The sequence below is a fragment of the Mya arenaria genome, chromosome 17 (genome assembly GCF_026914265.1).
Source record: "Mya arenaria isolate MELC-2E11 chromosome 17, ASM2691426v1".
Taxonomy (NCBI): Eukaryota; Metazoa; Mollusca; class Bivalvia; order Myida; family Myidae; genus Mya; species Mya arenaria.
In genome coordinates this window covers 29,831,378-29,849,761 of record NC_069138.1, presented here as the reverse complement: position 1 = coordinate 29,849,761, position 18,384 = coordinate 29,831,378, and the positions used below count along the sequence as shown (strand labels likewise).

At 34.2% G+C, this 18,384-nt stretch overlaps 2 protein-coding genes across 2 annotated transcripts in view; both read left to right on the top strand.

Moving 5' to 3' along the window:
- Positions 1-18,384, top strand: part of LOC128223358 (uncharacterized) — a 98,894-nt gene that overhangs the window by 16,280 nt on the left and 64,230 nt on the right. The gene's annotated exons all lie outside the window — the stretch shown is intronic.
- LOC128223360 (uncharacterized) overlaps positions 1-18,384 on the top strand; it is a 60,559-nt gene that overhangs the window by 39,127 nt on the left and 3,048 nt on the right. Inside the window, exons 5-6 of the mRNA XM_052932639.1 lie at positions 509-935; positions 3,806-5,961. Of these exons, the coding sequence (XP_052788599.1) occupies positions 509-935; positions 3,806-5,961 (2,583 nt within the window). The remainder of the gene's footprint in view (positions 1-508; positions 936-3,805; positions 5,962-18,384) is intronic.

Sequence of the window (18,384 nt, the reverse complement as noted above, 5' to 3'; positions counted from 1 at the left end):
TTATATCAAATTTCAATCATTGCAACTTTTACCCCTTCAGATTAACAGGTCCAAGGTCACAAAATGAAAACATATTATCAATCTATCGTTGCGTTTCGTAACATCCCCCCAAAACACACACACACACACACACACACACACGCACACGCACACACGCATACATACCCACACACCAACACACACCAATACACACCAACACACACGCACACACACATCAACACACACACACACATCACGCACACGCACACACACACACGCACACACACACACACGCATACATACCCAACCACACACACGCACGCACGCAAGCACGCACACACACACACACACACACACCTATTCATTTTTAAGGGTAAATCGACACGTCTTAAATACGAATAAGTAACACCTAATATATTTTGGGTTCACATGACATTTGAGGTAGGGCAAAAGATTGGTGCAACAATAATTAAATCAGGGTCTACATTTGTTACAGTAACGTTACATATTTACTTCATTTCACTTTCAGTTAAAGACCATTACTATAGATCCCAACTCGGACTTGTTGAAATATATTATCGAAGATACTACTATCAGAGGCGTCCAAAAAATCACGGAACTTGCTTGTGCTAAAGAAGGCAAATGGAGCGAACATGCAAGTGAGATAAAGGGTGACATTGAGAAACTCAGCGATATGTTAATGTCCAGTATAGAGAAACAAGGTGAGAGTGTCATTTACGATATAAAGAAAACTTCTGAAAATTCTCTTGCACAGCTGGATTCGTGTGTAAACAATGCTAAGAAAATTCTGAATGAGACAATCGAAGAAGGCATATTTAAAGTGAACGACACAGTTGAGAGGGGGAAAAACGAACTAAACGAAATTATTGGATGTACAAAACAGAAGAAAGAGAGTGAAGAACAAAGAGAGTCCAAATTAACAAAAGCAAAGTCAGGTAAGATCTTCAAATTAGCATTCTCTGAAGAATGTATAAAGCAATCGAAGGGAATTACAACACGTATGTCCAATGTTCACGTTTGTTGACGTCATGTGAAAAGATAATAAGTAAAACTCAATCAAGACAACATTACAATTAAAAAAATAAAAAAGTTATGAAACACTTTTCTAAGTAAGAGCTTCAGAGAAATGAATAAGAACTCACTTTTCAAAAAGGAGTAAAAGTATTTTTGAAAGCAACATTTTCACCATCTGCTATGAATTGCTTTAGTTGGATGGCGTCTAATTTGGTGCATGTGTGGTCTGTGATATTTATACGGCTGTGTTTCTCGTTCAGTGTATTTTGGGGGCGCCGCTTATACTTAACTGATTACTATTGGGTTTATCTCTGAAGTCCTTATAGTAGTATTAACCTAGATGTAGACATGTAAAACATATATTTATTTAATTGCATGGGGTAAAGTTAGTTATGCATATATTATTGAAAAAGTTGCAAGTATAACAATTGCTCAAATACAGTTGTTACTGTGTGCAATTGAGTGACAGGAAACCAGTTCACAATGCACAGACCATTTTCTCACATGAACAAAACACACTACACATGTATATAAATACTTATCAACATCATTGATTCACGTTCAACTAATAACAAAGTATCGTTCTTAAAGAACACAAATGTTACAGCTGATAAGTATGCATTTTCAACAATCAAATCCCTTATTTATGAATATGACTTAAATAAGGATAATGTTTATTAAAAAACCAGTCGATACAAAATCAAAAAAATGATACCTGTAAATTGAACAGAAGTAGAATGTGTCGAAACGGTCAGCAGAATGTACGCTAAGAGAGCCCTATAAAGCCAGCCTTTGTCAAGCTTCTCGAGTTCTAAAGCATTTTGTTTTTGATAGATTAAATTGCAGCAACAAAGTATAGACTATTTTAAGCACATTGGTCGCCATAATGAAGATTTTATTTTATTTGTTTTGCGAAAACCATGACGCTTACGTTTTCGTTCCAAATTACGTCAGTGTCAAGTTTTACTCACTGATATAATATTAGGAAATATGTGAGGGTTGTATTACAATCAAAACGTGCACAGTAATGCGATATACGTTTATCTTCAATGGTTAAACTGACCCGACCCTATGATTATGGTCTTCATAACATATATTCATTTGGGTGAGATAAGAAGGCATTTTGCTAACAACATGGAATTTTCTTAATATTCAAAAATATATAACAAAAAGACGTTTTACTGAATTTATATATCAAATCGAAGATGGTGTATAACAAGAAAACAATAATTTTACACCAAATGAGACGTGATACTGGTCGTAAGAAAAGCATCTCAATATAATATTCATTTTATTATATGGCCCATTCGCTTAATTCCATCTTTTGATATACTGGTTGTTGTAATACATGAAACAGAAACATTACAATGAATCGTAATTCTACAAACTGCATCCTCGTCACCCCAGCATATCATAACCTATATCATATAGGTTATGATACACTGGGGTGCTGAGGATGACAAACTGTAGGCTCGCTAATTGAAATGGAAATAAAATGTATCTGAAATATAATTTGAGTTATACTGACATTCCGACAGTCAGTGACAGCGCACTACATCTTTATCGTAGTTTTTTAATGTAAAATTTGGTTGATAGTATATATCTTACACAGTCATTTAACATCAACGTTCAAAACAAGACGTCAGTAGTAAATCGTCAATATAAGACGCGTGACATTAATTATTAACTATATCGCTCATACTGCTAACTTCAGGTCAAGGCCACAGTAAAGGTTAATCTGCAATCATTCCAAAACGGCCAGAATGGAGGAATTGGTGACGTTCCTGTTCCTCCTTTATTCAAAAGTATTTATGTCAGCATTGCTGTTTTAAACGTGATAGAAAAAACACCTTTACTACCGTAATATACTGATTTATGTGACATGAACATCATCAGTAATACTGTAAACGTCATTTAAGCTTGAAATAGTCGACCTAACGCGGCCATATTATTAATAATTATAAACTGCTTACTCATTTCTAGCACGAAAGTGTAGGTGTAAATGAGCAGCCTACTTGACATTCACATGCACTATTTATGTGTTGGTTACTAGGACTGTTGGGATTTCAATTTTATTCCACGAAACATATTTATCATGTTTTGTGAGAGGTGCGTTTTCATTGAGCCTCGCTATGTATACAGTCATCTTAAATTAAACATAGCATTTGCATGGTTAAATGTTATAGAAAGGAATTTAGTCAAACAGAAAATAGTTTTGTTAGCTGCATGGGAATATATGTAGCATATAAAATGTGTACTCTTACCTCAATCGATTTAATGACAATAATTGGTGTTACAGCCATAACTATTTTGCATCTCGGCAATAATGTTTTTCTTCAATCAATCTTCACACAGACTTGAAAAGCATTATTTGAAGGTTTTGGTTGAGATGTATTTAATTCATAGAAATATCTTTTAAACTTGTAACATGTATTACGCATTACACTAATAGATGTCCATCTAACATCCCCGATCGGGGACATTTATCTATTTCCTAGTTGATGACAACTTTGTTACTATTACAAAAAAATGTTATCGGTCTTGTCTACCGTGCAATGTAAAAAAAACAACAATGTTATACCAAAATAATACCGCAATATTTTTTTTCTTATTATATATCAAATTATCAACTTATTCGTTAGACAAATAGACACGTAACCATAATGCCAACCGAAAACGTTAATTTATTTTCTATTACTGACTAACAGCATCAAGTACCAACAACATTGTTGAGTGTTATTTCTTATTTCTTATTTTTAAATATCTTAAGCAAAATATAATAATTTTCCAGATTTACACCAACAATTGCTCAATCATTACCAGGCAACGTCTCTCCGAATGAACATCCGATTGGACATCGATGCAGCCGTAGAAGACATTTATGAAAAGCACAAACTTGTACTGAAGAACAAGAAAGACAAAGAAGGTAAGATAAAAGATAAAGAAATATCAGAAATAAATGATATGTTTCTGAGCGACAATGGTACGATGGCTAAAACAATATTCGTGGTGGGCGAACCGGGCCAGGGCAAGTCCTCGCTCTGTAAAAAGATCGTCCATGGCTGGTGCGAACTGAAAAAGGACGGAAATGAGAAGACAAAGAAAGACAACACGTTGAGCCAGTTCGGGTTCGTATTCTACATAAGGCTACGAGAGGCTGATGATCAATGCAAAATCAAAGATATGATAATACAGTGTTTGATTGAACAGATTAATTCAGATGATAAAGAGTCAAAAGAGCTGTTAGCAGATATTTTGAAATCAGAATGTTGCCTTCTTCTGCTTGATGGCTTAGACGAGTGGACACATTGTATCACGTGTAAGCGTGATGAACGAATTCCTCATGTTGAAACAGGCTGGACGAACTGTACAACATTGATAACAACACGACCATACAAACTAGCGGAGTTGAAAATGACCCGCTTACAACTCGGCAATCATGTGCTGTTGGAGGGCGTTCAGTCACCAGAGGAACTTGCTCGAAGAATACTTGAGGAGTTGGAGAAAGATCAAGAAATAAAACGTCCAAATACCTGCGTTGAAGATCTCAAAACAAAAGGACTGTGGCATTTCAGCGATGTTACAATCGTGCTTGTTCAAATTGTTTGGCTCTGGTACAGAGACCAGCTAAAGGCAAACATGTCTCTGTCTGAAGTTTACGAGAAAATAATAGAGGAAAGGTGGTGTGAAATGAACGACAAGAAAAAGATAGAGGACAACGTACTCCCAGAGGAATTTCTTGATTCTTTGGGCAAATTAGCTTTCAATAAACTGTTTTCAGCAAATGAGGAAGAGTCTATTGTTTTTGGTATTGCAAAGGGTCAGTTAGATAATAAATACCAACGAGAATCTCTTGACTCTGGCATCATGTCCTGTAGTAGTAAAATAGGTGAAAGAATGGCGTCTTATCAATTTTTGCACAAAACGCTTCAAGAATACTTTTCAGCATTGTATTTGGCGAAAAGCAGCAGATCAGATTTGCTCAAACATTGTCAACACGTTCAAGTCGTGTATAGACATAACAGGAGGGAAGGTGTGCTTAACATGCGTCAAATGTTCCTGTTTCTATGCGGCATGAATATTACTGCTGCTGAAGTGTTTTCGAAGTCATTAAATGAACTTTTTACTGCATACTCTGAAAGAGACGGATATTCAACCAAGAAAGCAAGAGATTTCCAGGATATGATACTGCAAGGCTACGAGGAGGCAGAGAGAAGCAGACACACCACAGCGGAGTTCTGCCTGCAGCATATCGTTCTCCATGATAATAATGATTATTATGATTATGATGATGATGATGATGATGATGATGATGATGATGATGATGATCGATTACGAAAACAGAAGTCAATATTGAAACATTGCTTGGATAAAAGAAAATCAACTCTTGTGTCATTATATATAGCGAAGAAAAGCGGCGTATTTTCTTTACTGCAGGACAGGAATGATCCAAGTGTTTTAGACTTAGAGTTTTGCAAGAATCTTAAATTTGTTGTTTTAGTAAATGTTCCATATGAAGATATCAACCAATTGAATTTGAATGGATTACTAGAATGCAAGATAAAATTCGGTCATCTTAAACCAGCAAAGAAACTAGTATCTTCATTTTTATCCTCAGATTTAACATGTTTGAAAACACTCAGATTAAGCAATTTATGCTGGGAATGTAAAGCTGAGGAAATATTATCCAAACTTCAAAATATTCAACAACTTAACGTAACATGGAGGAAAAGTTCCCCAAATGATTCACAATTCGACCTTGGGCGCCTCCGACATCTCGAACACCTCAACCAACTCTCATTGAAGCGACTTGCTTTGTCCGACGTTGTTAATCTACAGATGCTCGATCTTCACAAGTTAACGGTCGGCTTTGAAACACAAGTACGAGCACCACAGTTGATGGCGGCGTTACTAGGACAAAGCGACGATTCACAAAGTCCAAATCTGGTAAGTGCTACAGTAGAACTTGAAATATTTGTTTTCTATTTTATCAATTTATCGTATGATAGGAAATACGAAATTTAAGCATAGCGTTCAAAATGAATACCAAACCACGATCATTTTGTAAAGTGATGTATCAGCTCGACATCAAAATCAAGATATTGCCAATCATTTTTAAATCAGTTCCCCTTGATTTTGCAACATGGCATGAAAAAAGTTTAACGCCGTTTTACAACATCAACCCGTCAGCAACATCACATTTTCCCTGTAGTTGTTATTGTTTTATTGGACCCATATACTTTAACCACATCTGTCCGACAGCAATTTTGATATCGTTACCTGCCTAACATCGGTCGAACATCGGTTATCAGCATTAGCATTCAACTTTGAATTTGAAAGTTATTAACTCGATGTTAGGAATGATAAATATAGATCAGCTTTCTCAGACTTGCATCACATTGTTAGACTGGAGGAACCACATAAATGTCTGAAGTGAGTATGTGGTGTCGGAAGACAAAATCGAAGGATCATTATTTAGACAAATCAGTGGTTTTAAATATATGAATCGTTGATTTGCTTTTCATGAAATGTTTGTTAAATGGTATGACTAAAATAAAAGCCATTTTCGCGAAAAACAACAACACATTTTCCACTAAAATACAAAAATTTAGTTCATGCTTTTCAATGAAATATGGAGTTTTACCACTGAAATAACAACAGTGAAAAATCAAACTGATATTTTCACTGCAAAATAAGGAGTGAAAATATCAACTTTCAGAACTACTTTTTTTAAATCCTTTGTTACAGTAATTAATTCTGCTTGATCGAAACGGAACACTTCATTTTTTATTATTTTTTATTATTAAATATTCCACGTTACACTGTACAATTTATCATATACATACGTAATGTATAACATATGGTGTTTATTATGTTATGCTAAGAAGTGAGGGTGGTGTCGATACAGAAAAGAATATACATTTTTATATTGTTTAACAAACTGATAAAAAAGAAGACAAAAAAGCAGAGATCAATTTTAAACTAGAAAAAATAAATATTAACAAGTAAATAAAGAGTTTATAAACTACGAAAAGGTAGAAAGAAAAAAAAAGACTGTACTAGAGGGTGTTGCTTAAATGTAATTTTTCTTTTAATACATGCCTTTTTTGCTCGTGGACTGTTAGTTTGTCATTCATGAATGCAATTTCATGTTCGATTTTGTATCGCAAACCTATGTAGTTTATGAAAGCTGTAAGAGTAATATCTCTAAGCTTCATAAAGTATATAAAATATTTCAACAACACAATCAAGAAATTAATGAGACGACTAAAATTTGATTTTTTTAAAAATCTAAAACTTATGGTTTTAATATTTAGACTAATTGGAATATTTATTGACAAGAATAGGTTATTAGGATTGTTCCACAAATTTTGTACAAGTCTACATTCCCAAAAAAGATGTTCCATTGTCTCTATATATTCTGAACAGAATTGGCATAAGCTGGAGTTTGTGAGCTTGCATTGATATAGGTATCTGTTTGTTGGTATAAGCCTATTAATGTATTTGTACTGGAAGGTACTTATTGTTGTATCAATGGTGCATATTTATGGCAATGTAAATATTTTATTCCACATAATTGTCTCGAAATCTATTCCTAGAATTTGATTTCATTTATCTTCTTTACCATGGTTTGCTTTAAGGGTTTTTATTCGTAATGTATACAGAATTTTATTCGTTTTTTGCTTAGTATTTTCAACCTTTTGAACAAGTGAGACTATGTCATGATTTTCTATTGATTCTTCTTTTAATTTATGTTTTATTTTACTCGGTATACTAGCCGTAAGCTGGTAATACTTTAGGAAATCAGAATTGCCTATAGTATAAAGATCTCGTCAAATGTATAGAATTCTTTTGATCTGTAATCAAAGATATGTAGGACAAATTTGATACCTTTTTCATACCATTTGTGATAGTATACACTTTGTTCATTTACCTTTATGTCGGAGTTATTCCATAGTATTGTTTTACTTGAACTATTAGTTTCAATATATTTGCTTATTTCAGACCATGATAAGAGTACTTCAGCTAAAAAGTTATATTTATGTGCAATGATATTTATTGTTACTTCGTCGAGAGTACTTTTGAAAACCAACCTGCCTCCAAATTTATGTAAAGTGTCATTATAAAAAGTTTTGTATTGATGTCTATTTGTTTCATCCAGTAGTCCTTTCACCCATGACGCTTTGATCGATTTATTTAACATATAAATATTTGGAACTCTAAGGCCACCATCTTTAAAATCGTTCATAAGTACTTTTCTTTTTATCTTGTCGGGTTTATTATTCCAAATGAACTTGAAAATTGACGTGTTAATGTCATCAAGGATGTATTTAGGTGGTGAAGGTAGAACTGTCATGGGATATATACGTTTTGGAAGCGCTCATGTCTTAGCTTCAATTTGAACCAGAAAATATTGGCAAATAAAATATTTAAAATTTGAAGGAATGTTAAAAAGTTAAAAAAGATATATTTGGAAATTAACAACTTACCGTTTATTAGAAAAATGGTAATCCCGTTTTTAAAACGTTTTCTTGATCTTGAAGCTGAATGTTCGAACATTTGTTTTTAGACCAAACAAATTACAGAAGAAAACAACAGTTCGAACATAAGAAGAATGTTATATCATCGTTTAAATGTATTTTGAAATGTTTGTCGTTGTAATTTAGTAATACGAGCTTCCCGAAAATTCAAACAACAATTTACAGATTTACTGATTTTTTTTATCCCACCCACGCCTAAAAATTTGTCAACATACTAGCGTGGTCCTCATCAATACCTAGAAATCGACTTGTCTCAAAACAGACTGGTCTCTGACAGTAAGATGACTGAATATCCATGTATCACGAAACACACTTTAAAACTAAGAAAAATGTTTTATATCGAATGATTATCCGCAATTGTTTTGCTAACACATTCGACCTTTCAAATTTTCGTTCAATAAATGGCGGCGTAGTAGTTTGGTTATGTATTCATGCCACACTTATATAAAAGTGTTTTTGTTATTTTTTTGGAACATGGATGCACTTATAACTTTATTGATAACCGTTCATAAATTCTTGGTACTAAAAAGAACCGTATAATAAACTTTAAAAAAAATATCAGAGACCATTTTCTCAACAAACCGGAAATAGAAAATTGACAGCTATAATTTTGCATGAGGGGCGCCCCACAGGTAGCGGCGTAAATAACACCCTTTTAAAAAAGGGGGTAATTAAGAAATTAATTAAAAATTTATAACACTCGGAAAATAAGCATAAAATAAACAAAACAAAAATGTTTATTTCAGTGTAAGATTTTATTTTATTCCACTCGTGATCATCTTACACTGAAATAAACAAAATTCCTCTATATAATATTTTATTACTAAAATAAAGTTATTTTCGGGAAATCATTTTTTTTACTAAAATACAAAAATAAAGTGAGTTTTTTGGCGAAATGAAATTACTTTCACGAATATAAGAATATGGTTACTTTGGGCGAAAGTTATTTTCGCGAAAATAAGATTTTGATTTAAATCCAAAAATATAGTTATTTTCTCAAAAATAACATTTTGAGCAAAATCAGAAAATAGAGTTAGTTTTGGGCGAAAATAAAATCTTGGAAACACTTTGATTTCTCCAATTAAACTTTTTAATATGTCCTTTTCTCTAAGTTCTACATAAAGTGCACATTTAAGCAAAAAATGGAACACAATGTCATTTGAGTTGCAAACTTGGCATACACTTTCATGTCTTCAAAACGGCTTCGTCCGTATCTTCCTGTTTTTATTCTTAACCGATGTGTAGAAGTTCTCATCTGAAGGACTAATCGTCTCATTTCTGCACTTCTAATAAGTACGTCCAAATATGGTTCGTACTTAAAGTTCGGATTCATATGTTTATATAAGGATAATACAATGTTATTTTCTAAATCCCATTCCTGCATAGAATTGTCGATAATGGTTTGCTTACACTGCGCGATTAAATAATTACAATTAATAGATTGGGGGTCGTACCACACATATGCGTAGCCATAACTGCATTATAATTCTTTAATTTTTGATAACCAATTCGATTTACCATCGATACAGTATTCTAATAAAGAGTTATATATAGCATTTATTACACAATTTTTGTTCTTAACCACTTTTAACCAAAACTTTTTGATAAATCTGTTTATATTTAATGGATATCGTTGCAATTCTCCATAAATCGCAGCATTGATACATGGTAATTTAACATCTAAACATTAGAAGCCTGCTTCCCTGTAGCACGTTCAAACCATGAGCGCGCTTCAGCTTGATATTTTAGTCTGTGTCGAGTTGAACTGTTCGCCCTGAACCGTGGGTAGTTCTGGTTGGTAACAAACTTGTTCGGATCTGCACGCCTTGATTTAGGAACGCATTAACCTTGCTAAATGAATGCGAAGCTTATGCATATTTTGCCATAAGACTGGTCATTGTTTTGTGGTAGCATCACTTATATCAGGCTTTGTTTCCGTTTATAGGTTAATAAATTGATCTTAAAAACCCCTTACACGATTGACATCTAACTTGCATGTTTTATGCCATTTCTACGAGCAAGCGAAATTTTCAAAATAGGACGGGCGTGGGACCAAAGTGCTATTTAAATTGTCAGTTTTGGCAAAAATGTATTGCATTTCACTATTTCTGGCAAATTATCACTATTAGTTAAATGCATTTATCTTGTCCGGGTGGTCAAAGTATGTCATTTTCTGGTTTTTACAACTTCTGACTATTTAAAAAAAATAGTTGTCTTTATTCAAACGAGGAGACAAAATATACAAATTTGGTAAAAAGTTCACTTAAATATCAGCAAAGTGTATAGAACTGCACCATTTGATGTTTAAAGTGCACTTTGAGTTCAACTCTAGTTTAAAAAACTTCGAAAAAGGGCATTTTTGGCCAACGCACCTTAAATTTACAGACACACAGGCGCTTGGATAACAGACAATGAACTGAAACACCTGACGTAGTCTATAAGATAAAGATAGTTTTGGTTGTATTTATGTGTGTAGGATTTACTGAAGATGTTTTTCATCAAAACATGCATGGACAAGTTTGTGAGCAAAGTGCTATTTTGGGCAAATTAACATTAAATGTATGCAAATATCTTGTCTGGTTAATCAAAAATGCCATTTCCTGGTTTCAACAATTTTCGCCTGTTTTATTTTGTCGTCTGCATGAATTCCTACGAGCATACAAAATGTCCATTTAGGTAGAAAATTTGACTGCGATAACATGGTGCAAATATGTGTTGAACAGCACCTCGAAGCCATTTGAGTCCTTGTTCCTTAAATGGACTGTACTCCGTATGATAAAACAGCGAAAATAAAAATGAAAATTGTCGAAAAATTACTTAAACTTGGTATCGATGTGTACAATGCATTGGAACTTTCTAACTGAAGTACAACATAGTTTACAGTTAATTTATTTTCGCAGTTTTTTTTTGTATTTTTCCATTAACAAATATTACTAGGTATGTGTACCTAGTAGAATTCATTTCTTATGCGTGATTGTCTAGTCGAAGTTATCACGTGATATGACCATGTTAGGTATATAGCTTAAATATACCATCTATTAGGAGTAAGACTTCGTAGCACTGTGGATACAGCACTGAACTGCTATTTTTGCTATTTTTGCGACACCGGTTCGAACGCGGTCTCCGACTCGATTTTTTTTTACATTTTGGTATGTTTTATTACAGTTATAATATCAAATAGTAAAACATTTTTTAGATATTTTCCTGAGATTCGTTGCAAAAAAATCTTTTCGGTGCCAATCTGGTGAACAGTCCCTTTAAAACACCCTCGAGGAATGGCATAATTGCCCGAAAAGCCTTAAAATTACAGACACAAAGGCACTTGGATAACAAACAGTGTGACTGGAAATTCTGACACAAACGATCCGATTGAGCTAGTTTCGCGTGTATTTATGTATATGTAGGAATTATCGAAAACAAAATATGCGGGTACAAATTAACTTTACTGTTCTCGAAAATATAACACGATTGAAAGTGCTGAGCAAATTATAATATAGAAGGTTTCAAGACTGATTTTAATCACGCAAAGCTTTGAAATTTCAGGAAATGTTTATTTTATGAACATCTGTTATTAGCTCATCAGAGCACGAAGTGCTCAAGGTGAGCTGTTGTGATCGGTATTTGTCCGTCGTCCGTCCGTCAGTCCGTTCGTTTTTCCGTCCGCCCATCCACCCGTCCGTCCGTCCGTCAACAAATGCTTAAAAAAAATCTCCTCTGAAACTACCTGACCAAATTCAATGAAACTTCACAGGAAGCTTCCTTCGGTGTCCATCTACAAAAAATCAACAAGGGGTCACGATTGATTAACAACAACAAAATGACCGACTTCCTGTTTTGCTTAAAAACGCATCTCCTCTATAACTCCAGTCCAAATTCAATGACAATTTAAAGGGAAGCTTCCTAGGTGACCCTCTGCAAAAATACAACCAGGGTTCAAGATTGATCAACATCAACAGCAACATCAACAAAATGGCTAACTTCCTGTTTTACCTAAAAAATATCTCCTCTCAAACTACCACTTCAAAGTCAAAGAAACTTTACAGGAATCTGCCTTGGGTGACCCTCTACAAAAATACAACAAGGGGTAACGATTTATCAACAACAAAATCAACAACGAAAAGGCCGAGTTCCTGTTTTGTTTTAAAAAATCTTCTCTGAAACTACCAATCAAAATTCAATAAAACTTGACAGGAAGATTTCTAGGGTGAATCTCTACAAAAATACAACAAGATGTCACGATTGATCAACAACAGCAACAACAACAGAAATGACAAAATGGCTTACTTCCTGTTTTGCTTAAAAAAATCTCCTCTGAAACTACCATTCCAAATTCAATGAAAGTTTACAGGAATCTTCATTGGTGACCCTCTACAAAATTTCAACAAGGGGTCACGATTGATCAACAACAACAAAAACAACAACAAAATGGCCAACTTCCTGTTTTGCTTTAAAAAAACATCTCCTCTAAAACTAACACTCCAAATTCAATGAAACTTAACAGCAAGATTTATTGGGTGACCTTCTACAAAAATACAACAAGGGGTCGTGATTGATCAACAACAACAACAATCTGGCCAACTTCCTGTTCTGCTTTAAAAAACATCTCCTCTGAAACTACCATGCCAAATTCACTGAAACGTTTCAGGAAGCTTTATTGCATGACCCTCTACAAAAATACAACAAGGCATTGAGATTGATCAACAACAGCAATAACAAAATGGCCGACTTACTGTTTTGCTTTAAAAATATCTTTAAAACTACCAGACCAATTTCAATGAAACTTTACAGATAGCTTCATTGCATGACCCTTTACAAATATAAAACCAGGCAATGTCATCAGTAAAGATATGTTTAAATTGCATCATTTTTATTAATGCTTTATCACAGAATTATGGCCCTTTGCTTAGGTGAGCGTTTTGGGGCCATCGGTGCCCTCTTGTTTTTTCATGTTGTTAACATTTGCAAATGCCCTTAGTTGAATTTTGTTATGAAAACTCCATTGCATTTTAGAAGTTTGACTAAGGAAGACGCCCGATATGTTATAGAGACAGGAGTTTCTCGTTCTCAACTTGGTTATTACGTTATAATGGAATAACCTATCAATCTTTAATATAACGAGAAAGGCACTTGATTATAAATTTTGAAGTGCATTCAGGAGCAAATAGGCAAAAATCGCCTATAAATGTTTTTTGTTTTTGTTTTTTAAATTGAAGTGTTTCGTCATCGATGACATTTTCATAACAACTTACATTTTTTAATATGAACTCCTAGCCTCAACCATCGTGTTTTATTAATGTTGGCTATTCTTTTTTGTAGATGTTTGTTTCTTCTTTTCTTTACATATATATAATTTAAATGTTTATTACATCCAGCCACTCTGGGGTATCTTTTTGCGAGGAAGGGTGGATTTTATTAGGTACTTACCTACTAAACAAAGGTTTCCTGAATGAATCAATACACACATACAAGTCAGTAACATGTTTGCTCGAGGCTAGGCAGACGGACTGGTTTCTTTCCAAATCAGTCAAAGTTTGTCGAAATATTGTCGTCAAAGGTAAAAATATTCAACTACTCAGAAATGTTGATCAGGAATCAGTATGTACTATAAGTTGTACCAACCTTGATACAACTTCACTAATTGGCTGAGCTTAAACTTTATTTATTGTACAATTAAGGTAAAGAAAAGTATTTTAACATACACTTAGTCACTATCGCTGGCACGACGGTATGTTCTTGTGTTGTTGGGTTTTGGAGAAAACTCGCTTGTTCGGCTTGTTGGCCAAACACTGAACTCACATGCGTCAATGCCAGGGATAAAACAATCAAAGGGGTTGCCTCGTTAAAAAGCGAGTACCCTAACCACTGCTCTAACCGTACAACCTTTTGGCTTGTGATTGGCTTGTGTATTCAGATCGAGACTTTTGGCGCGCACTTACCAAAATAGAAATGACATAATGCTTATGATAAAGCTGGCTGTGCTTCATATAATTTAGTGAAACAACGCGAGTAATGCAGGCTTGCACACGGTCACTTCCTTTACAAAACATACATGTTGGGGCCCCACGTTTTAGAAAAATATATCATTTTCCGGTTTTTGAAATCATTTATGAATTAGCAATTTGTTTAGATTGCTTCTTCTAAAAGTATTCATCTTGATTTTACTAAATGTTCAAAGCTCAAATCTAAACGTATAATTTCATAATTATAGGTTAGTGTTAATCTAAGTATGACTTTGTATGTTATCTTACCCCATTTAACCCAACGTATGTAAGAAATGTTTGTTTATGTAGAGTTAATGAAGGTATCCCCACATTCAGTTTGGCTTGATCAGCTAAAGAGCTATCAATCTACATATAAGAAGTATTGAACCACTACTTAAATACTGTTGCGATACTCTATCTCTTTTATTAGACCCATGTAAAGAAGCCAAGTGTAAAATACGGACATTCGTGATATACTTTTCCAGGTAAAGTATTAAGCTCTCTTAAAGTAACGGTACCAGTTGATTTCGAGTGACAACCAAGTAAGCTACTGGTATCAATTGTTAACGTCTTCTTTCCGTATGGCAAGTTAAGGGATCATGTTCCTGTGATCTTTCGCAGTCGAAGAGGATGCTCAATCACCGAGCTGTCTTGGCGGTTACAGAAGAATGACCAAGTCTGTGTATTTATTGATATATCCCGTAAATATAATAACGATGAATAAAATAACTATTTCCTAACCACAGCTGCTCACATATTACAATAATGTATACTTGTCTAAAACGACTATCATGTATGCGTATGATTCTATAAGCACGCATATAATGCACATCAGCACGGGAAAATAAATGACCCCTATTGTTCATTCTAAAAGTATTTTACACATTTTAAGCTCATTGCTATATGAATAGGTGACCTTTTGCCTGTGGTGGTGTTGTTTTGAAAATCTTCTCTGAAATTGCATGGCCTAGACCATTAATGTTTGGTATGTCGCCACATGAAGAGGTTCTACTGATTTTTTTTTAAATAATGCCTCTGGTGTCAAAGCTAGCCGCGCCCCTGGGCTGATAGTCATTAAACTTATTATCTTAAAGATACAAGGGTATGTATATTACAAAACATTAATGTAAAAAGGTATCTAAGATATAATTAAGTTAACTTATCGTTTGACCAGTGAGATACTTAAGTTTGATCTAAGTTGTTTTATTAATACCAGCCCAGAGGGTCCCAGGTTTTCTGTATGTTTATTTATTAAAATCTGGGACAGGTAGGTAGACTTTCTCTATAAATTTTGGAAAAAAAGTCCAGTATGTGGCGAAAAAGATATACTTCGATCGGCATCTTAGTTTGGTATCATAACTTTGGTAAGATAAACAATTATTAAACAGAGTGTGGGTAACGATGCAATATTTACAAAAATTTCATGTTTTCGTATTTTCCCGGTAACTGATATAGCATGTCTATATATGTTGTAACTGTGCTTACATGTATATATTCCTATTCTTCAAACTTGATGGTCATCACTTCATTGTACACGTTTTCCGACCTATTTTTTCTTCCTGACTCCTATGTTGTTAATTGCAAGCACATTACTAGCATAATGGTGAACCAGGCAAACGGAGGTACCAAAATTTGTATTTTACCTTACAAATCCGCAATTTCGTTTGCAGTGAAACATGTTTCTGACTACATGAAGAGAAATTAGCCCCCCACCTTCCTGAATATAGAAATAACACTTTCTATACAATTTAAAGGGACTCGCTCATGTTTATTTGTAAAATTCACTTTTTGTATGACGAAATAAAGTGTGGCAAATCATTAGGAGTGTTTAAACTAATCTACTAAAAGCTAGAACCGTTCAGCAAACGTTGATATTTCCTCAAATATCGTCTTGACGACCACAATTTTCATTAGCGTCAGTAACGCGTATTGTCACTTTATAACGGCTGTGTTGTTGCGTGGTTGGATGATTTACATTATCATGTGATGTTATCAACGTATTGTTAAAAGGTCAAAATATCATCCATGTAGGCTTAGTGCTGATGGACTAGTGGTGAAGGCGTCGGTTCTCTAATTTTTTCTTGACTTGACCTCGTGGGTTCGCACCATTTAACCCAAAATATCTTTTTTTTTAACTATAAGTGTACTTTACCTGCACTGTCGATATCATGGAGTAAACTAATGATAAAATAAGAGTTTCAGATACAGTACCGGAAACAAACATTTGGTCAAAAAAGTGAGCGAGTACCTTTAAGGTACTGAGAAGTGAAATAGTTCATAAATTATTTTCTGTAAAGATTATCTACTAAAACTTTGATTTATAGTCAGTGTAGTTAATGGAGTGAGGGAAGTAACTTAAAGTTCTTTAAACTGTTATTGACTTGTGTCAATTACTTCCATAAATAGAATCAATAATCTGACACTTCAATAGTATACATGTGGATATGTTGCGACTTTTAACAATAGGTTGGTTGTATTATTTATTTATTGTTGTTTTGCTTTAACCTTTCTTTTTACATTTAAGAAACGAGCTGTTGCTTAACGTCTTGGTATTTATTGATACAAATGATTACATTTGAGGTTTAATTGAATACGATTTCTTATTGAGCTCGTGGAGCTGATTTCTTCATCAATTGTGACTTTTATCATTATGGTACTTGCTTAGTAAATGAATTTGCATATTATGTTTGGTGTTTCTTGTATAACTAATAATTAAGTTTTTAACTGTTTGTAGATTCGGCCTGTGGCAATAATACGGTCGCAATAATTGTCGTCTTAATTCATTATATTTAGGGTCAATAATCACTTCCTGTCTGTCTTAGATTGCCAGTTAAGCACAATCATCTTTGAATTCTTGGTATGCTAATGTATACACTAGCGAAGACAAGGGGGACGCACCCGGCGCCCCCCCCCCCTTAAATCGCCCATGTTTACTATCGATTTCAATTTAGGAGAACAAAGTGCACCAAAAATGCACCATTACGGACTAGAAATTATTAACTGCCGACACTTTAAACCAAAACAATTTCGGTTCTGAGGGGGGAGCGCAAGTCAAAAGGTTAGGCCCTAAGTTACGCCCCCTCTAACCTCGAATCCTGGATCCATCCCTGGTATCTTTATATTAAGTGAGTGTGCAATCACACTATATCTGGTAAATGCACTGAGGATGTTGTGTTTTTCATGTCATCCATGTATTTCTCAGATTTTAACTCGTGTTGTGTGAACTGTACGAGTCCAGGTAAATTATTTATTTCAATATATAATTTTTATCTATACATGTACAGTAAAACTGCAATCGCTCGAGAACGCCGGGGTCCGAATTAAAAGCTCGAGGGAACCGATGTTTCGAACGAACCGAGTTTCATTTTTCCAGTCTGTTATGAAGTATCTTTTATTTTATTTTAAGTTTGAAGTCGTCAAACCGACTGCTTACTACAACGCCGCTTGTGTGATGCGTTGTGGAAATCGCTCATATGTTCAAAGGCTGTCGCATATTAAATGTGAAAGAAAAAAAAAGAAAAACAGAATAAATAGTTAATATGTTTATTTCTAAAAAAAAAACATTTTCTAAACAAGCAACATATAAATATGACAGTACATATTATTGTATAAGTTTCGCAACGTCAAGGATTGATGATTGGCGCAACTTCTCTGTCTCGCGAAACTGTTCATTCGTAATATGGCGTTATAGCGTACAAAGCGTCTGAAGATCACGGTCATCATTCTTTTCAGAGATTCCGATGTTGGACCATATGGTAGTGCTTTGTAGAACCTTATTATTCCTAGATCATATTCTTCACAGGTCTAGGAAAAATAGGATCCTTTTCTTTACAGTTTCAAATTATGAC